This window comes from Peromyscus leucopus, chromosome X (assembly GCF_004664715.2).
Source record: "Peromyscus leucopus breed LL Stock chromosome X, UCI_PerLeu_2.1, whole genome shotgun sequence".
In the NCBI taxonomy this organism is placed as follows: domain Eukaryota; kingdom Metazoa; phylum Chordata; class Mammalia; order Rodentia; family Cricetidae; genus Peromyscus; species Peromyscus leucopus.
This window is the reverse complement of record NC_051083.1, coordinates 114,344,738-114,364,076: the sequence shown is the minus strand read 5'-3', so window position 1 is coordinate 114,364,076 and position 19,339 is coordinate 114,344,738. Positions and strand designations below refer to the sequence as shown.

At 40.6% G+C, this 19,339-nt stretch overlaps 1 protein-coding gene across 4 annotated transcripts in view; it reads left to right on the top strand.

The window, feature by feature from the left end:
- Enox2 (ecto-NOX disulfide-thiol exchanger 2) overlaps positions 1-18,573 on the top strand; it is a 288,302-nt gene extending 269,729 nt beyond the window's left edge. For all 4 annotated transcript variants that reach the window (XM_037198912.1, XM_037198911.1, XM_028894264.2 and 1 more), the window contains 5 exons: positions 2,095-2,276; positions 4,318-4,425; positions 8,461-8,569; positions 14,487-14,572; positions 16,661-18,573. In XM_037198912.1, the coding sequence (XP_037054807.1) occupies positions 2,095-2,276; positions 4,318-4,425; positions 8,461-8,569; positions 14,487-14,572; positions 16,661-16,792 (617 nt within the window). In that variant the 3' untranslated portion in view covers positions 16,793-18,573. The remainder of the gene's footprint in view (positions 1-2,094; positions 2,277-4,317; positions 4,426-8,460; positions 8,570-14,486; positions 14,573-16,660) is intronic.
- The last annotated feature ends 766 nt before the right edge of the window (positions 18,574-19,339 follow it).

The following is a 19,339-nucleotide window of genomic DNA, read 5'->3' as shown; positions in this document are numbered from 1 at the left end:
GTTTTTTTTTTTTTTCTTATAATCACTGTGAGGACCTAGTAGAGCTCCCTGATGTTGAATAATGCTTTTGTACACTGGTTTAATAAAATGCTGATTGGCCAGTAGCCAGGCAGGAAATATAGGTGGGATAAGCAGACAAGGAGAGTTCTGGGAAGAGGAAAATTGAGTCAGGAGACACCAGCCCACTGTCCAGGGAGCAGCATATAGTGGCACACAGGTAAAACCATGGAACGAATGGCAACATATAGATTAACAGAAATGGGCAGAGTTTAAGTGTAAGAGCTAGTCAATAGTGAGCCCGAGCTAATGTTTAAGCAGTTTTAATTAATATAAGCCTCTGTGTGTTTACTTGGATCTGAGCGGCTGCAGGACTGTGAGGCCACAGAAGCCAGACAAGACCAGGAAAACTTCAGCTACAAATGGCATCCAACTTGGGGCAAGAATTTCCACCTAAAATCTGAGAAATCTTAAGAAGAGATTATAAATGTAGCTAAGAACACCTTCCTAGTTCATGTTGCTCATGGTGGGTCTAGGTACAATGATGTGTCCCCTGGCTATGGCAGGTTCACAGCATGCAGGATAGAGCTACAGCATGGTGGATTCCCACTGAGTTACACAGAGGTTTCTACAAGCCATGCAACATGGTGCATGGTAGATATAGCTTTTGCTACTAAAAAAAAAAAAAAGGGTTTCTGGGCTACACCCTGCTTTAATGGAGGCATAGACCCACTGCTTCCTATAGTTCGTGGTGAGCCTGGTTCCCAGAGCTAGCAGTAAACGTAGTTCTGCAATGTTGAAAAGCTGAGGTGGGCAGAGCCAGCAGCCAAAGCTGCCATTTCAGTCCTAGTAATGCTGGGGTTTAAAGCAATAGATTCACAATAAGGCAGATTCAGATGGAATAAGACTTTAAATGGTTTACAGTGTGTATAAAAATGTACCTAGGTTTGGAAGAAGAAAATGAATATAGATAGTTATATAAAGAAACAGTTTTAAAAAATAAAATCTTTAAAGAGACAGTAAAGGTATTATAAAAAAAATAAGCCACATAAAGATGGATATTATACAGAGAATCTGGATTGTGTTGTCTTTGATATTTTTAACTGCAGAAAGACATTTGATTGTAAAGGCTGTTAAATTAAGCCAATGTATTTATTTCTGGAGATTTTAACTTGATGGCTTATCCATACTGAGCCTCCAATAATTCAATTTGTTTCTCTAACCTGGCACTAGTTCCCATGAGGGTTTCTGCTCAGGGCATTCAGGTTCTAGATGTGACTTGTTGTATTCAGTGTCTCTGTCTCTAATTTGAGGAGTTGTTTGCTGAATCATCTCAGTGCTCAGAAGACAGCAAGAAGAATTCTTAAGAAAGGCATGGTGGTGCACGCCTTTAATCCCAGCACTTGGGAAGCAGAGGCAGATAGATCTATATTTTCAAAGCCAGCCTGGTCTACACAGCAAGCTCCAGGCTACCAAGGCTACAGGCCAGCCTGGTCTACATAGCAAGTTCTAGGCCAAACATGCCTATGAAGAGAGACACTGTATCAAAAAAACAAGCAAAAAAGAGTTGTTTGTTTTTGATTTGTTCAGCTTCTTACTCATTGTCAAGATGCAGGGGAGATGTTTTTGTATGCAGAAAGTAAAAATGTTGTTATCTTGGTTTATGCAGTTACTTTTCTTCTATAATATTAGTGAACACTAGTTTTTTTAAAATGCATATTTAAAAAAATTGTGTAGGCAGTTATCTGTTCAAGGCAATTAGTTCTACATTTGATCATTACAGTGCTCTTATCACTTGCTCCATTTCATTGAAAGTAATGGGTGGTACTTCCAAATAGTTACATTTGGTTTGCAAAGTGTAAACCACAATGAAGATATTTGTGTATTGAAATCCTGTTTCATTTATGAAAGCAAGACTTTGTGCTTTTGTGTCCATCTTTCACTACCATGGACAACTAAAACTGACCTACAATTCCTTATCAAACAGCTTTTTTATACACATTAATTTAAAGTACCATGTTTTCATAGCACTCAGATGTACCATAAAAACATCTAGACATAAAGTTTAACATTTTCCATTTTCCATTGACTGTTTAGCCTTAGTATCACAGACAGAAGCTCTGAAGGAGGAAAATGACAGCCTCCGTTGGCAGCTAGACGCCTACCGGAATGAGGTAGAACTGCTCAAGCAAGAACAAGGCAAAGCCCACCGGGAAGATGACCCAAACAAGGAACAGCAGCTGAAGCTTCTGCAGCAAGCTCTTCAAGGGATGCAACAGGTACGGACAGTTTGTTTCCCTGTGTCATTTTGAAGGATAGCATCTGTTCTTCGTTTGCCAAGAGGTGTGCTGAAGCAAAAAGATCAGAAAACCCTCAATTACTTGCATATGATAAAATGCTGATCAGTAAGTATTAAAACAACAAAATATAGTCTTTTAGAAGAAACAACAAACATCTCACTCTTGATTTTCATGGAAATGGGGACCTTGTAGTAACTATCAGTGCTTTGAGACTGTAATACTGGGTTGTTGTTTTTTATTTTACTTTCACAGTAATTTATGTGAGTTTAAAAGCACATAATTCCAAGCATAAAAATTAAAGTAGAGGGATGGAGAGACATGTCTTCACAATTAAGAGTGCTTGCTACTCTTGCAGAGGATTAGTATCTGGTTCCCATCACCCACCCTGGACAACTAACAACCACCTATATGTTCAGCTTCATAGTATCTGATGATCTCTTTTGGCCTCCATGGGTGCATGTGTAATAAAAAATAAAATGGCAGTCAGGATGTAAAAACAAACAAACAAATAAATAAATAAATAAATAAATGGAATGAGCTCTAAAGATTAATTTGAATAAAAGGAAAAAGAAATAATTAAATCCAGTGGAAACTGCATTCAAATGAAACCTCATGAATAATAAGCTCATGGTCAATATCTCGAAGTTTGATGTAGCCATCACTACAGTGAGCCTCCTATTTAAAAGCTGTCAACACCTTCTTTGATTAGAGTGAAGGACTAGTGCTTCTGAGTAAGGATATGATCACATTCTGTCATGACAATCTACCAACCATCTTCTGTACATTTTAAATTTTGCAGTACATTTCAACTCTGTGCCTTGAAATTATCTAGGGCAAACTAATTGCTGATTGGAAACTATAAATGATGAACAGGGAGTCCCTTCTGGCACTGGCATCGCTGTGTTATTACTTCTGTCACCATTGTCTTCCTGTGTGACAAGTATTATCACATTAATATTTCACCTTTCCCATTAGCAAAATGTGTGAAGTAATGCTTACCTTCCTTTTATTGTCACCACAGAGTTTAATTAGAATACATAAATTATATCAGAGATCTTTCTACCAAAAAAATGTGTCCCTGTAGCTACTCTTCAAAAGGCTTTGACAACATGCATTGAACCTTGTTTTTTAGCTGATGGCCTTTTGCAAGTCTGAAAATAAGACCTCAGGAACATTTTTATCATTGTTTCTCTTATGTTGCTTTTGAAACCATTACACATAAAAACAGTTCAGTCACTTAACATGCAAAGATCTCAGCAAGAGGTCTCTACCTCCTAAAAATTAATTTCATTCATTTTGATTATTTTTTCCATTGGGAAAATAATATTATAACGAATGAACATTTTCCCATTTTATCTCCAAAGATTTGTAGTAAATATTGATTTAGGTAATAGAGTATAAATCAGGGTTACCTGGCCTGGTTTTAAATCTAACTCTGCTAATTCATATCTGAATAGCCTTAGGAAAGGTTACATGAATTGTTGCACATGAGTCCCTTAGCACAATGCTTACTTAGTACATACTGGGAATTTGATAAATAGTATTTGTTATCATTACCGATATCAATAAATCCTGTTCCTTGGCTACTAATATGTAAAATTTGAATTCATGACTATCTTACCTACACAAGTCAAATTTAGCATGCCAGATGACTTCACAACAATGTTTTTCAACATTAAGTTCATGTCTCCACAATAATTAAGATGCAGTTTGTACAATATTAACTGCATGCGCTGCTTCCCTATGGCCAGGACAGAGAAGAAGCTAAGTGATTGTGTTTGTTAGTTTCTCTGGTTCTTTATAAAATATAAATAAGTTCAGAAGAAATATCTAAGAACCAGATTTTTAAGGAGAGAAAAATATCTTGATTTTCCAAAGATTCTTTTGCTCTATGTGGAAAAAGTACTATTTGTAGAGGGGAAATGGGCCTGGTCTACCTGATACCTAACCTCAGCAAGGGATTGGGCATGAAGTGTGTAGCCTAAATGAGTGATGTCATTATCTGTAATCTTTCATGAAGCATCTGCTCAAAGTCCAAGAGGAATACAAAAAGAAAGAAGCTGAACTTGAAAAACTCAAAGATGACAAGTTACAGGTGGAAAAAATGTTGGAAAATCTTCAAGATAAGGTACATGAGTCTTACATCAATCTTTCCCTTCCCCGCCCCCACCCTTCAGTGATAATGAAAATACCCTAGAAGTTTTGGAAAACACTGCTAGTTGGGAATTCAAAGTCCCTGTCAGTGGTAGTTCTTGTGTCAAGGGCTCAGCTTTGAAGTACTTAGCATTTCTAAAGGTTCTGGTTTACATGCATTCCAACTGTCAGGTTCCTCCATCTTCCCTGCTTCATCTTCTCACACCAATAACAACAGAGAAAGCCCATGTGTTCTTGTTTGCTTCCTTATTGTTGTGATAACCATTACAACCAAAAACAACTTGGAGAAGGGTCTGTTTTCCTTTACAGCTTAGAGTTCATCATGGAAGGAAGTCAAGACAGGACCCTGGAGTTAGGGACTGCAGCAGAGACCATAGGGAAATGTTGTTTACTGGCTTGCTCCCCATCGCTTCCTCAGTTTGCCTTTTCTACAACACTAGGACCACCTCCCAAAGGTGGTACCACCCTCAGTGGGCTGGGCCCTCTCCCTTCAATCCTTAATCAGGAAAAAGTGCCCTACAAAGTGCCCTACAAACTGTGCCTCTGATGGAGGCAATTTCTTATTTGAAGTTCCATCTTCCCAGATAAGCACACCTTTAACTGAACATTTCATTAAAGCAGAAATGCAGCTAGAACATTGACACTTCTTTACACCTACTCTATGTGATCATGAGCAGCCACAGGTCAGAGTAACAGCCAACACCAAGTCAGGCTTGGTGGTACACACCGGAATCCCAAAGCTTAAGAAATGGAGGCAGGGGGATCAGGAGTTAAATGTCATCCTTACCTACATAGCAAGTTAGGAGCCAGTCTGGGGTATATGAGACCCTGTCTCAAACAAACAAACAAAAATAGCCAACACCAAAATGGGGGAAGCCTTATAAAGAAACAAGGAGACACAGTTTTCTAAAGTCAGATAATAGCAAAATAGAAGGGAAGGTGAAACTTAATAGTGAGAGCCTGCTACATAAAGAACACAGTGAAGACACTAGGAGAGTCTATTTAACATTTGGATATGTCTGTGTGTCACCTGAGAGTCAGGTGTGTCCTTTTAGATGTATAAAGTCTCCTGATGTCTGTGTGTCATACCTCTCCAGTCTCATATGCCTCAGTACTCAGCTGAAGTTATACTCTAGAAAAAAAAATGACTCATTAACCAAAACTCCCTGCTGTAGATATTTGAGAAGGAAGAGAAAACATTGGGGCTTGGACCAAAAGTCCAACATCAGCAATGGCACAGTTAGTTCTGCAAGAGCTCTGCTGATGATCTTCTTTGCTCAGCTCAGGAAGGCAGAGCACATACAGGCCCTGGGTGTGTTTACCAGCATGGGAATGGGCCCCAGAGAGCCATTAGGAACTGGCAACCTTGGTGTAGTTGAAACAAATGATTGAAAATGTTTTCTTTCAGAGGCCATTTGCAATATGCTTTTAATTCTTCCACATCATAAAATCAACTCACTTTCCACTTTTGTGGGTGCTATTAAAGAAATGAGCACAATCCCAGAGAAATTCATTTATCAAGCATTTAATTGAAAAGTGCCAAAGCTGCTGTACTATCAGGACTTTCCTCATGGTATCAGACTTTCTCAATTGTCCCAGAGCTGCAACATAGCTCTGTTTCTCTTCCTGTATAAAATGCACTGTGCAGCTTGAAGACCCTAGATGGACAAGGGGCCACGGTGCTGCTATCCTGCTTCCCATCCCTCTTTAGATTGCCATTGCAAATTGACTTAAGCACATTTTTAGTAGAGGCTGCTTTCTGCTTTGTGGAGAATTTTGTTTAAAGAAACAAGAGGTCAGGTGGCACAGAAGAAACTTGTCATATTGTGCTTAATGATAAGTGTTTCTCATCTCCAATATACCACAAAATGACAGCTAAAGAAGGCAAGAGAGAGCCAACTGATAATCAGAAAACAGTGAGTCAGATTTTTTTCCAGTCATGTCAAGCAAAGCTTCTTTTAGAAAAAAATCGTGACAGATCATTACAAACTGATGTTCTCTGTGAAGTTGATTTGTGACCAAATATTTCAACCTGAAACAATTAGGTTATGAAGCAAAAGACCATCACATTAGACTACAAAAAAAATTTCAGGTTGAAAGGCAAGCAGTAAGTTTTGGTTATGAGGGCTCTGTTTGCTGCTTTTCTTTGGGTTTCTTGACAGTAAGCCACAGTATGAACTATTTGCCGTGTTTTGAAATATAACAGTGTGACTTACATCTGTTATACTGGTGGAAAGAGCTACCTCCTTGAATCTGCTAGTGAAGTTCAAGAAAATAAATGCCAGCATGATAAATTTGAAATCAGATTCAGTTGAGGAACTGAATTTAGCCATTCAAGATGGCTAAGACTTCTCAGAGAATCTTAATATCTTAAATCAAACTCAATCTGTTAAATGCCCACACTTAAGAAATGGCTTACTGGCTCACTTAAGGTTGTAAGGGACTTAGAAGCAGATGTGAAGCCCCTGCCTTAGAAATAAGCCAGGGCTTTAAATCAGATGTGGCATAAAACAGATGTCTTGCAGCATAGACCATTCACTTCTTCCAAGGCGGTATCTAGCAAGCTTTGAAGATGCTTTAAAGGACACAGAAGTGCAGCCCCTGCTGAGAGCCTGTGGAAGGGAAGAAGTGTCAGAGTGTCTGACTCAACCGTGGTCTGCCCCCACCCCACCCCCACCTAGCATTCCCCCAGCACTTCTCTTTACAACAGTAAAAGACTGAAACAGTGAGACTGATGCCGGAATCTCTTGTATTCCTCCCTCTGAAAGCTCTTTCTTCATCTATACAATGTAGAAAGGCATTTTTCCACACCCAAAGATAGAAAGATCCACACACAGTATAGGAACACTTTTCAGATTCAGTGCCTGCCGGGTATGGCTTTCACCTGAATATCTCATAAAACCAAACGGCTAGACTCAGAAGAAGTTTCCACAACAAAGAAGGCAACTGACAGTTGATTCTTTTATTCATGGCCATTTCTGACTATAAAGCCAGAAATATTTTAACTGAAAGCAGAGAAGAGAAACAGAGTCTTTAGTCTATAGGTAAAGGTTCTAATTTCTAGTCCAAAAGCCAGCACTGATGCCTAAGTAGAATGGGTACTTCACAGATTTTCTGTTCAGATGTGGGACTCACCATAAGCAGAGTATGGATCTAATGTTGAGTGTGTGTGTGTGTTTGTGTGTGTGAGTGTGTGTGTGTGTGTGTGTGTGTGTGTGTGTGTGGGAGAGAGAGAGAGAGAGAGAGAGAGAGAGAGAGAGAGAGAGAGAGAGAGAGAGAGAGAGAGAGAATATGAGTGGATATAACCTGATGTGAAATGCTAACTCTCCCATTTCTATTTCCTAACAATGCAATCATAGCAAAATTACCCAATTTATCCTTTCCTCATATATAATTTTTCCTCATTTGTATGATGGAGATAATACATATTTAACAATATCTACTATGTAATACACGGAAGTGTTAAGTGTCCCTCCCAGGAAAATACTTGTGAAAATAAATGTTTACAACTTTCTGCATTTTGAAGTCACATAAAGATATTTTGGAACCAGTGAGATGGCTCAGCTGGTAATGGTACTTGCTGCCAAGCCTGAAATAAGTGAGTTCAATTCCCAGGGCCCACATGTGTACCATGGTACACACACACACACACACACACACACACACACACACACACACACACACCAAATAAATGTTTTTAAAGGATAGCTTGGATTATCTGTGGTGTTTTTGTAATTTGTATTTTCAGTAATCCAAATTGGACTATGTTGTTTTGATGGTACTGTGATGGTTTTGTGGACCTATTGCTGGGCACACACACCTGTCATCCCAGCTACTCAGAAAGCTGAGGTCGAAGGATCTTGTGTCTGGGAGTTTCAGAACAGACTGGGCAACATAGTGAGAATGTATCTCCCATCTTTTAATAAAAGTTATCTGTTGTGAAATTAATTGAAACCAACTCTTTGGCCACATAAGGTGAACTGACTCAGGAAGCATGTTATTCCCGCAGGAAAACTGTGCTTCTAGACTGTGTGCATCAAGCCAGGAAAGTGACCTCCCTCCTGAGAAGACCGTGCTCGGCAGTCCTATCAAATCTGAACGTGAAGCACTGCTAGTGGGTAAGGAAGCCAACACACCCAAAAAACCCATCAGGTATACAGAAAGACAGGAGGGGGTATTTAAGAGTCAAGTGTCTGCCAAGCAGTATGGAGTATGGTGGTGCAAGAACTCAAGTTCGAAAGGGGATAGGGAAAGAGCAAGGACATTTTCCACAAAGATTCTAAGGACAGCTCCAAGGCACTTCTGGCTTCGTGTTGCCACTGTCTTGTTAAGTGTGTCAATGTCAGCATTATACTAAGAGTGGGTCAACAGGAGAAGCACACTGTAGTTTTTTTCATCTCTCTACAAGGAGAGAGGGCCCTTCCCCGTGCATTCAGAAGGCCAGTACAGACCCTGCCAAGGTTTCCCAGATCAGCCTCCATAGCAAGTGTCTGCCTTTCAAGACTGAGCCATTTTTATTCAGGACACTTCTGACACCAAATGAAGGGATGTTTGTTTTTACTTCTTGACACAGCATATATTCTTTCCATGACCACTTTTCCAACTCTTCAACACCAAGTATGTATTTGACCATCAATTCAGTTTGGATGTCAACTAGCTGAAGTTACATTCCACAGGTTTAAAGACTCAGTCTCACAAATCAGCCCTCACTTTAGATACCAGGCTCAAACAGCAGATCCCAAAATGTGTTGGTCAACACTGCTTTACAAAAAGAAAGGGCTTATGTGGGTGGACAGTTTCAGAGTTTCACTCCATGATTGGTTGGCACTGTTGGTGCTTTGGGGCCTGCAATAAAGTAGCGCATTGTAATCGAAACGTGGCAAAATCATTTACCTCATGGCCAGGATGAATAACAGACAAGAGAGAGAGCCAGATAAATGACAGACAAGAGAGAGGCTCTAAGAACCCACAGCCCTTTTAAAAAAACATGCTTTTGAGCCTGTCCACTGGGCTCTACCTCTTAAAAGTTCTACCACCTCCCTGTAGTGCCACAGGATGGGACTTACCCTTCATCACATGAGCCTTTGAGTATCATTCTAGATCCAGACTATAAGTTACACCCTGGCTACAAAGTCAGGAACTTCCCAGTACCTCACCAACCAGCTTCTATAACTTGTTAGAACAACTCACAGAACTCTGAGAAGTACTTGACTGAACAACTGCCAGCATGTTGGAGAGCATGTTCTCATCCTGTGGTTCACAACCCCTTTGGGAGTGGAATAGGAAAACACAGATACTTACATTATGATTCATAACAGGAGCAAAATTACAGTTATGAAGTAGCAATGAAAATAATTTTATGGTTGGGAATCATCACAACATGAGGACCATATTAAGGGGTCGCAGCATTTAAGAAGATTGAAAACGGCTGCTGTAGAGGGTGAAACCCAAGAATGGAGAGTTGGAAGAGATGCATAGGACAAGACACTAAGAGGAAAGGAGTCAAGCTTCTGTACCTTTGTGGGCTTGCTGTGCTGCCTTCCCAGCATTTCCATTTTATGTGTTCCCCAGCTGGGAAGCTCTCTGATTTCCATCATGTCTTTATGGAGGTTTCGTTATGTATGTGGGCTTTGGGGTTAGGGAACCTCAAAGCCCCATACTCTTGTTAGGCCTTAGCCTTCCTGTTGTGTTGGCCAGTTCCCACCATGAAACTAGTAAAGGGCTCCCAGCCAACAGTACTATCACAAGAAGATGTCTAACTAGGCTAGCAGCATATACCTGTAATCTTAGCACTCAGCAGACAGAGTCAGGGGGATTGCAAATTCAAGGCCAGTCTCAGAAAACACATTACACTGAGGCCAACAAGGTGACTCAGCAGGTAAAGGAACCTTCTGCCAAGCTTTACCACCTGAATTTAATCCCAGGGACTCACGTGATAGAAAGAGAGAACTGACTCTTGCAAGTTGTCTGTAGCCTCCACTTACATGTGCTCAGCCCACACATGCATGCGCGCACACACACATACACACACACACACACACAAATAAATAAATAAAATGAATAAATGTGCAATTCAATGGGTTTTTTTAAAGGATCTATGTACCAAGAACTGGGAGAAAAATTATTAGTTTTGTCATTATATCACATTGACAAATGACTCGAAATTGTCAATAATGTGTTAGACTCTAGTGTGCTCTGATACAGTAAATGCTAGAATTTCTCTTACTATCTAAAAGAAATTCCTAATTTTACAATTAAAGAATGGGGCAGCTAGCCAGGCACACTTCTTTAATCCCAGCACTTGAGGGGCAGAGGCAGGCGAATCTCTGTGAGTTCAAGGCCAGCCTGGTCTGCAGAGCTAATTCTAGGACAGCTAGAGCTGTTACACAGAGAAACCCTGTCTTGAAAAAAAAAAAAAAAAAAAAAAAAGAACGGGGCAGCCATAGCTGCCCATCTTGATGCCCATATCTGTTTGATGAGATTCAGCTCCTCCATCTGCAAATTGAACAAGGTATTACCTCACAGGTCGATTCCAAGTATTAACATGACACCTATCCCAGATCAGTTCACACAGGACACTAGTCAGCCCTCAGTACAAGGAAAACAGCGTGCACTTCCAGGAATAGTCACAAATGCTTGTTAACTTCATGGTCCATTTGGGAGCTAATGGAAAATTGGGGTTCAAATGATATGGTCCTCTAGCAGGGGTTGATTAATCCAAGATTCCTTCTAGGAAGTGATCCACAAGGTAACTCTACCCCACCCTCCAAAGCCTTCCATGCTGACTGACTTCTATGTATTTTGAAGTTATATCTGTCTTCTTTGGTAATGGATGTTATACTCTGATATAAGGCTTTGATATATTAATAAAGATGCACAAGGGGATCTGCCATTGAGACTTCAAAAAAAGAACACAACAACGTTTTAATACTTTTCAGGTCAAAAGTTTTTAACCAATTGTCATGGTGACAGAGAAGTATTGGGGAGAGAGGAACTTCTCTATAAATGGATATCCCTATGGAAAAAAAGATTCCTTCAAATGACTACCTGTTGTTTCGCTTTAAAGAATGTGGTCTTTAGCTGATGGAGAAATCTGTTTTTAAATACGGTCTTTGAGTGTGAACTCACAAAAACTGATTAGTGTTTTTAAACCTCTGAACTTATTTCTTAGCACTTGTTATTTTTCCTTAGCCATGACATTTCGACTTTCATTGAATATGGACTTTTTTCTTCAGAACTGAAGTTTTTCAACTCAAATCAAGCTTAGAAATTCAATTTACCTGGTCATTTAAGAATAAAGTAATAATAAAAGTAATAGTATCGCTTTTGAACAGATTTTCTGACTCTGATTCCTCCCAGATTCTCTCAGCCCACCCTTCGCCATCTAATATTTGGAAGGTTTTCATAAAAAATAATTGAATTTCAAGCTATACTTTAAACTTGTGCTATTCTTTGTGAGCCTCTGAAAGGACAGAAAAGTTGTACTTTCTAAACCAAATCAATGTCTACTCATATTTCCTGGTAGTTTTCAGGAAGCTCAATTCTAGAAGATCTGCTAAAAGGAAATGAATTCACAAGCATTTAAAAAATGAATCTCTACAATTTTTGAACGATTTTTCTAGTTGTTGCCAGCTAAGTATTAGAACAATGAACATGACATCTGTAAGCTGGAAAGTGCTGTGAGAACTCTGTTGTAGGAACACATTTGGGGCCCTCCACACACAATGGCAGTGAGCACTCATGTCGGCGTGAAGGAAATGTCTGGCATTTCTTTCTAGAGCAACTCACAAAATAAAACCCTGATACAATCAGCAGATTCTTCTGTGGGAGGAGCTAAGTTAATATGGCGAAGTATGTGATGTGTGGTCCCCACAAGACATCCTTAATTCCTAAGAGCATGAAGTCTTATTTAATGACTGCCAAAACCCCCATCAGAATCTAAGTTCATCTGAACTCTGACATTCAAGTATCGGGGACTAGGGGGGTCCAGCCCCTCGATAGTCCCCTCCCAGGGTCCAGGAAGAATCTACAACCAGCTGATAATTAATCTTTAATGGGAAGAAATGAATCTATGTACACGAAACTCCTTAGTCCATATACTTTATTATTCTGTGACAGTTACAAGCTTATATTCTGCTCTCATATTTAGGTCATCTTTAGCCTGATTTCTTTCTACACTTGTCTGCGATCCCCTCTATGTTCTATCTTAATTCCTTCATCTAGTTCTGTCCCTTCTAGGTTCTCATCCATCTTGTTCCTTCCCATATCATCTCCTCTCCTGTCTCCTTCTCTCTCATCTGGCTCTTCCTCATCTTCCATCTCGTTCCTCTAGTACTCTCCTGTAGCCCTTCAATCTAGTTCTTCCCCATCTCAGTTTGTTCCTCTCAAGTTCTTACCCATCTAGTTCTTCCATTCTCTTCTCCCCCCTCTCTGTCCTCTGCTTTACAGTTATATATCTCCCCAAAATCACAATCCTCCCCTCCACCCAGGACACTCAGCCTGAACTTCCTCAGGCAGTGATTGTCCTCTATCAGGATCAAATGGAAGGTTGATAAGAATTACAAAGAGGGGCACTAGTTGTTAATTACCATTTGTGACCCAAAGGGGAAGTGACTAATGAATTAACTAAAGGCTAAATATGGGTAATATCTAAGAAGAGGGATCTTACATGCACAACTATAACCTTAAATGTGTTTGGTAAAGGATGTTAAAATCTATAAGTTGCTAGGTCAATGGGAGAAAAATAAAACTGTCTTCTTTTTTCCTGTGGCTCCTATCTGTCCAAGCTGTCTGCCATTTTTCTGCAGGGTGGGGGAAAGTGTGCTCAGTCTCTAGGCAACCTGTGTACAGCTAGATGCCTCTGGTGATAGTTAAAGGGAGATCTGGAACTGGAGGTAAGGTTTGGGAAAGGAGGAAGTTAAGCTTAATTAGCACATCCACCAGGCCTTCTCAAACAGGTAGCCTGGATGCTTAAGTCTGTTCTTATAGAGTAGAGGTATCTCTGATAAGGTACTTCCCTCCATCCGGTGATGGACCTGGCCGGATGCTACCAATAATGATAATTACAGGGAGGCTTGAACTGGGAGTTCTGGCTGAGCATAGCTGTTAGTACAGAAGGTTATCTAAATATTCCTAGAAGTGGTTAGGTAAGTAGTTAGAGGTCTATAAAGTTAGTAAGGCTGTAAGAAAGGAGGGGTCTGAGCTAAATTGTGTAAAGCTATTACTTAATGTCTACCTGACCTAGGCGGTGTCCCCTTGTGGAATTTACCTTAAGTCAGGAGACTCGCCTGTGGGTTGTTATCACTGTTAATCCTTGGAAATTGGGTGACCACCTGGGTGATGTCTCCTTTAGTCCTTGAAAGTGGCTAGGGGAGATATCTGATTCCAGAGAAAGCCTTTCCTGAGGCTGTTCTCCAAATCCCTGGAATGTGTATGTCTAGAGAGTGATCAGTCCACATTGTTAGCCCTTCTTAGGGAAAAATCAATTGGGAAAACTATGAAGGCACACATGATTTTCATAACAGAATACAGCTGATATATAACAAGCCAAGTAACACCAAAAACTCCTTGGGATTTGGCTTCCATTGGAGGAATTCCCTGATTCCTCCAGGTAGTGACTTTGCCATAACCAGCTGAGTTCTTTATGATATTCCTGCGGCCCGCAGCATTCAAGTTGTTCTCAGTGATGGCAAGTGATGGGAGTGGGTCACATGCCAGCTTCACTCTGAGTGGCATCGCACAGGGAAGAGCAGTGAGTGATAAGAACCACTGAGTTCACATACCCGCTCTACCACTTGTCAGCTATGTGCTGACACTTTGTCTTGGTGTTCTCATCTGTGAAATGGGGCTTGACAGTTACCTATGCCACAGGGTTGGTATAAAGATTAAATAAATAAGATCGATGCAAACTTAAAATACTGCCCAGTGTATGTATAGTGTACCTATGTGCATTTTGTCTATATGAGTTCGTTCTCTGTGGAATCTCAAGGAGTTTCATGGTGAAGTGTAATAACCCCTGGGGCCTTGTCTCCACAGGGATCATCTCCACATTCCTTCATGTTCACCCATTTGGAGCGAGCATTGAATACATCTGTTCCTACTTGCACCGTCTTGATAATAAGGTATGTGGGAAACTCAAATGGAGACAGAAGGATGAAGGCTTATTTCTGTGTAGGTGGCCTTACTCTCTAAAAGCATAAGCTGACCAGAGTCCTTATGGATCTACGCAAGCTTCCCCTGCTTCCAGTCTCATTGTGATAATGTATAACATCCCTCTTAGAAATATATGACTTTCTCTCCTAGTTTGCCTAAAACCGAGAAATTTCCTGAGACATGAAACTTGTGGTGCTAAAACCAAGGAAATCCCATTCAAACTAAAATTAATTGGCTAACCTACTCCTAAGATATATCTTAGAAGATTCTAGCTTCCTTTTCTTGATTTCCATGCAAGCTACCAAATAGCCAGCAAATGAGCCACTACTTTCTCTCTTAACCATTGGATTTGTCCTGGGCCTCCAGCCATCAGCAAATTGTGATTTATAAGATTGGAAGTCTTACCATCTCCCCATCACTGTTGCCATTACGTGCTACGAAACAGTCGAGGAAGGTGCAAAACCGATGGGACAATGTGCTGAGGGCTTCTGGATCGTCTATTGGCTAGCTACTCCTAGCTGATCTGTGGGCCGTTTATCTGCATGTCATCCTCAAAGGAGGAGCTCACAGGTCACATGAAGTGAGGGGACATGTTCATTCTCCAGATACTCAAGGGTACTTCATAGCAGCAGGGGCAGACTCTCAACTCCTCCTTGCAACAAATAAGCTCATGATGTGGTTTTTTTCGAAGTAACATTTAGTTAAGCTTCCCTGTGGACTGTGTCACTATTTCACCAAACAGGGAGGGCCTCCTGGGAAGTGCTGTTGAGTATGGGTTCCTGACATTATGTTGTCCAAATGATAAATTAGAGAAGCCTTGGTGCTCTTAGCAAAGACACTGGCCATTTGGGAACCTAATTGTCCTAAGCATATTCTAACTTCAGGGATACACTTTCCTCTATGGCCTTTGTGTTAGTTCTAGAGTACATTACCTCCTTATTTCCCTCGAGGAAATAATTCTAATCTGCAGCCATATACCCCACTTGGCAGGTAAAGGGATGATGGAACAGCAATATCAGGACCATGTGATCAGTTTCAGCAGCAGGATATTGAACTATATGTCAGTACAATTTTCTCATTTTTTTTAATTTTTAAAAATAATACATGTTGTCTTTGAGTGCAAACTATATAGAAACATAGTGAAGAAAAAGTAAAATTTCCTATAGTCTTAACTCAAGTATAATCACTGTTAAGTTTAGCCTGTAATTTCACTGTTTTCCATATCTATGCTGTATCTATCTATAGTATATAGCTGGATCCATTATCTAGTCACATGTTTTGAAATGGGAGTTCTACTCTCTGTGGTACCCTACAGTGTGCTTCTTTCACTTAAGTGGATCTGGTTAATCAGAAGCACTGTAAGAAAGGCACAGCTTCACTGCTGGCCCAGACCCAAATCCACCCCAGCAGCTTCCTGCCAGAATAATGTCAAGACCTCCCAGCAAGGGCTTTGAAGGATACTTAAGTTCTGTGTAGCATTAACTCCAGGCTTCTTTAAGGGTTCCCCTGGTGGTCATCAGCTCCCTGTACCCAGGCTCACAATTAAGAAGGTCACTATGAATGAAAAAAAAAAAAAACTGGCTATGAGAAGAGAGGCCCTTGAGGAATCCACAGACTTGTTTTTGTATGGAGGGGTGGGAGGGAGAGGGTGTTGGGGAAAAGAAAGAAATGATGTGTCAAAGTAGAAAGAGAGAGCATTCTTCACTCCTATTACTCTTCCTTGGTGGGCTCATACATATGTGGAAAATTCTACTCCACTGACAGGCATTTCTGCCTGTCCCTCCAAAAAGACTTTGTAGCTTCAGTGGGCCTGGACACACATCCCCATCACTGAGCTGCCCTCATTCAGTTATCTACATGCTTAACTTCTCCATGCAACTCATACCAGATCTTGGCAAAAACAGTTCAGTGGGCTGTGTCTGGTGGTCCCAGCAGATGAACACACAAATGCGCAAGACCAGCTAGATTACCCTGCCACAGCCCTCAGCACACACATCAGCAGATGACCAGGGATGGGAAGCTGGTTCTGATTGGAGGATGTCCTCTCTGTCTCACAGATCTGCACCAGTGATGTGGAATGTCTGATGAGTAGACTCCAGCATACCTTCAGACAGGAAATGACTGGAGTTGGAGCCAGCCTAGAGAAGAGGTGGAAATTCTGCGGTTTTGAGGGCTTGAAGCTGACCTGAATCTCTTTGCCTAGCAATTTGGGATCCTGAACATAAATGTGTGCTGGACAAGCTTAGGACATGATTTTGTATCTCAGTGCTTTTCAAGTGGACGTTGTTTTCAATTTGTCAGTTCATTCCTGAATATCTTTCAAGTTAAAATAAGGATCCTAGAACAGCACCTCAAGCTACAGGTCCTAAAAAGAAATTGCCTCAAACCTCAAGTGCTGTAACTTCCTCCTATTTCTGACAATTGGTTGTCTTTTCTTATAAGTAGTATTGAAAAATTCCTGAGGCTAAAGAGTATTTGGAATGTTTTCAGTGTCTGTACTACTGTTGTAGACCTTGTATGTTTTCAGCACTGTTAACTGAAATGTTTTGATGATTTGTGTGTGGTTTGTGTTTCTAGATTTCTCTTCACATGTTGCTACTTGTAAAAAGGAGTAAGAGGAGTGTTAGGCACTCCCTGTCACTGCCATTGTCTTTCCAGTCCACAGTGAACAGTAAATGAATAATCCATCAGTGTCTTCGCCAAGGTGCTTCACCAGTTCTCCTTTAACAAACAAGCATGAACTGTGGCTTTTTGTAAAAGTACTATGAACCAAAAGTTGACAAACGTTCCAAAGTTATTTTCTCTAATAGATAAAAGGTCTATTTCAGAATTTTAAAACAAGAAATCTAGATGGATTCAAAGGAAGTCTCCAGTGTGACTATTGTGTTTGTGCTTTTCAGAACTACTTGTAAATAGTCTGCTTTTAAAAGAGGGCATGTTTAGTTTTCTATGAATTAAAATCAGTCAGGCGTGCGTACACGTGCACATATTGGCAGAAGGGATTTATTTTAATAGTCCTTCCCCTCTGGCCTTCTTACAGTCTGTTGGTCCCTTTCTTCCCGCTGTTAGTGTGTTGAATTGCAAACTGTGTACTGCTGTAAATACTGTTTACTTCATGCTGACTGTTTGTAAAGAACTGATGTGAGTATTGAACGTAATGAACTAATGAATAAATACCAGGCGGGGTGTGTGAGGCGTCCTGCACATATGTCAACTCCCCTCAGAATGCTGACTGACAGGGATAGCTCTGGTTCAGTTGTGCCCATCTGTACATTGTGATGGCCTTGCCAAGTGTAAGTGGACCATTTAGGAAGTCCTGCTTGATAGGAAAAGAATATGGCAGAATTTGAGGCTGTTGTCCTGAGGTAAGCTGGTCTTTATTATTTTTGTGGTAGAAATGGTGGCTCTTCTAATTCCACGAGCATGGCCTCCCTTGAGTTCGCTTGAAGGTAAGAAGAGAATGCACTGAGTGAGCACAGGCAATGAGAGCATTGCCTGAAAATACTTTGCAAATGAGATGTGAGGAGTGTTCAAAGATGTATTTTTAAAATACAAATATTCCGTTTTATACCTCAGCTTTGTGTTACGTTTTGAATGGCTTGCCTCCTACCTGATTTTTTTTAGATCATCTCAGGTTCCCTTTGAGTTACCAGGATGTTGGAAGAAGCCAAACTTGCTTGACAACTAGAAATAGCATTCCACAGCAGCCCATTCATCCTGAAAGTTACCTTGCCCCTTAAGCACCCCACTGTGGCCCCAGCAGGAAGCCAGGGTTATTTTTACACTAGCTTCCTCACTGGGGCTTCTGTCATCAAGGCTGCTGCTCTGGAAAGATTTGATTCATCGGTCTCAGGGGCTCCTGAAATACCTGTTTGACAGTATCTGTAAAATCAAGAGAAATTTTCCACTCGTCACTTATTTCTTAAGTCAAATAAAATTAAATTTCATGGCAACAGCTGCCATACCTAAACACCTCGCTTATCTTCACTTTATGTTCTTTTGTTTTTTCCCTTGTTTCTTTTTTTTCCTTGAGTCAGGGGTCTCACTATGTAACTCAGTCAGGCCTAGAATTTGCAATCCTCCCACGTCAGCCTTCCAAGATCTGAAATTACAGGCATTAACCACGATGCTTCCCCAAACTGTTTCAATTATGCATTCCAGTTTAGTCCAGGTATAATTCTTCTAGCATGCTTCCATATACTAGTTGTAATGAGAAACTCTCTGTCTCAAATTGGTCATTTGTTTGGTCTCATGCCAGGCAGCATGTTCGTAAGAGGGTATTTCTTCAGATGTGATTAAAATTTAAACCAATACTCTTTGAGTAATGCAACTTTCCCACCAAGTTTTCTTCGTTGAATTCATTCAAAACTTCAAGTGTTGGCTAAGAGGTAACCCCCCACACTCCCAAGGAATGATGGCTGCTTCCAGTCTACCTTCCTTTGGAGTAAAAAATGCAACATCAACTCTGGCCATAAATTCTTGCCTGTTGGTCAGCTCTACAAATCTCAGCCCTCGCATTTACTTAAGCCAGTTCCTTGAAATCTCGCGTGCGCGCGCGCACGTGGTGTGTGTGTGTGTGTGTGTGTGTGTGTGTGTGTGTGTGTGTGTCTGTATTTTAGTCAGTCCCATTGGTTGTCTTTTCTGGGAAATCCTGACAAATATAGTGCTATAGAGATGTTAGAATGTAGAATATAATTGAGCATGGTAGCACAAGCATGTAATCCCAGCACTTGGGA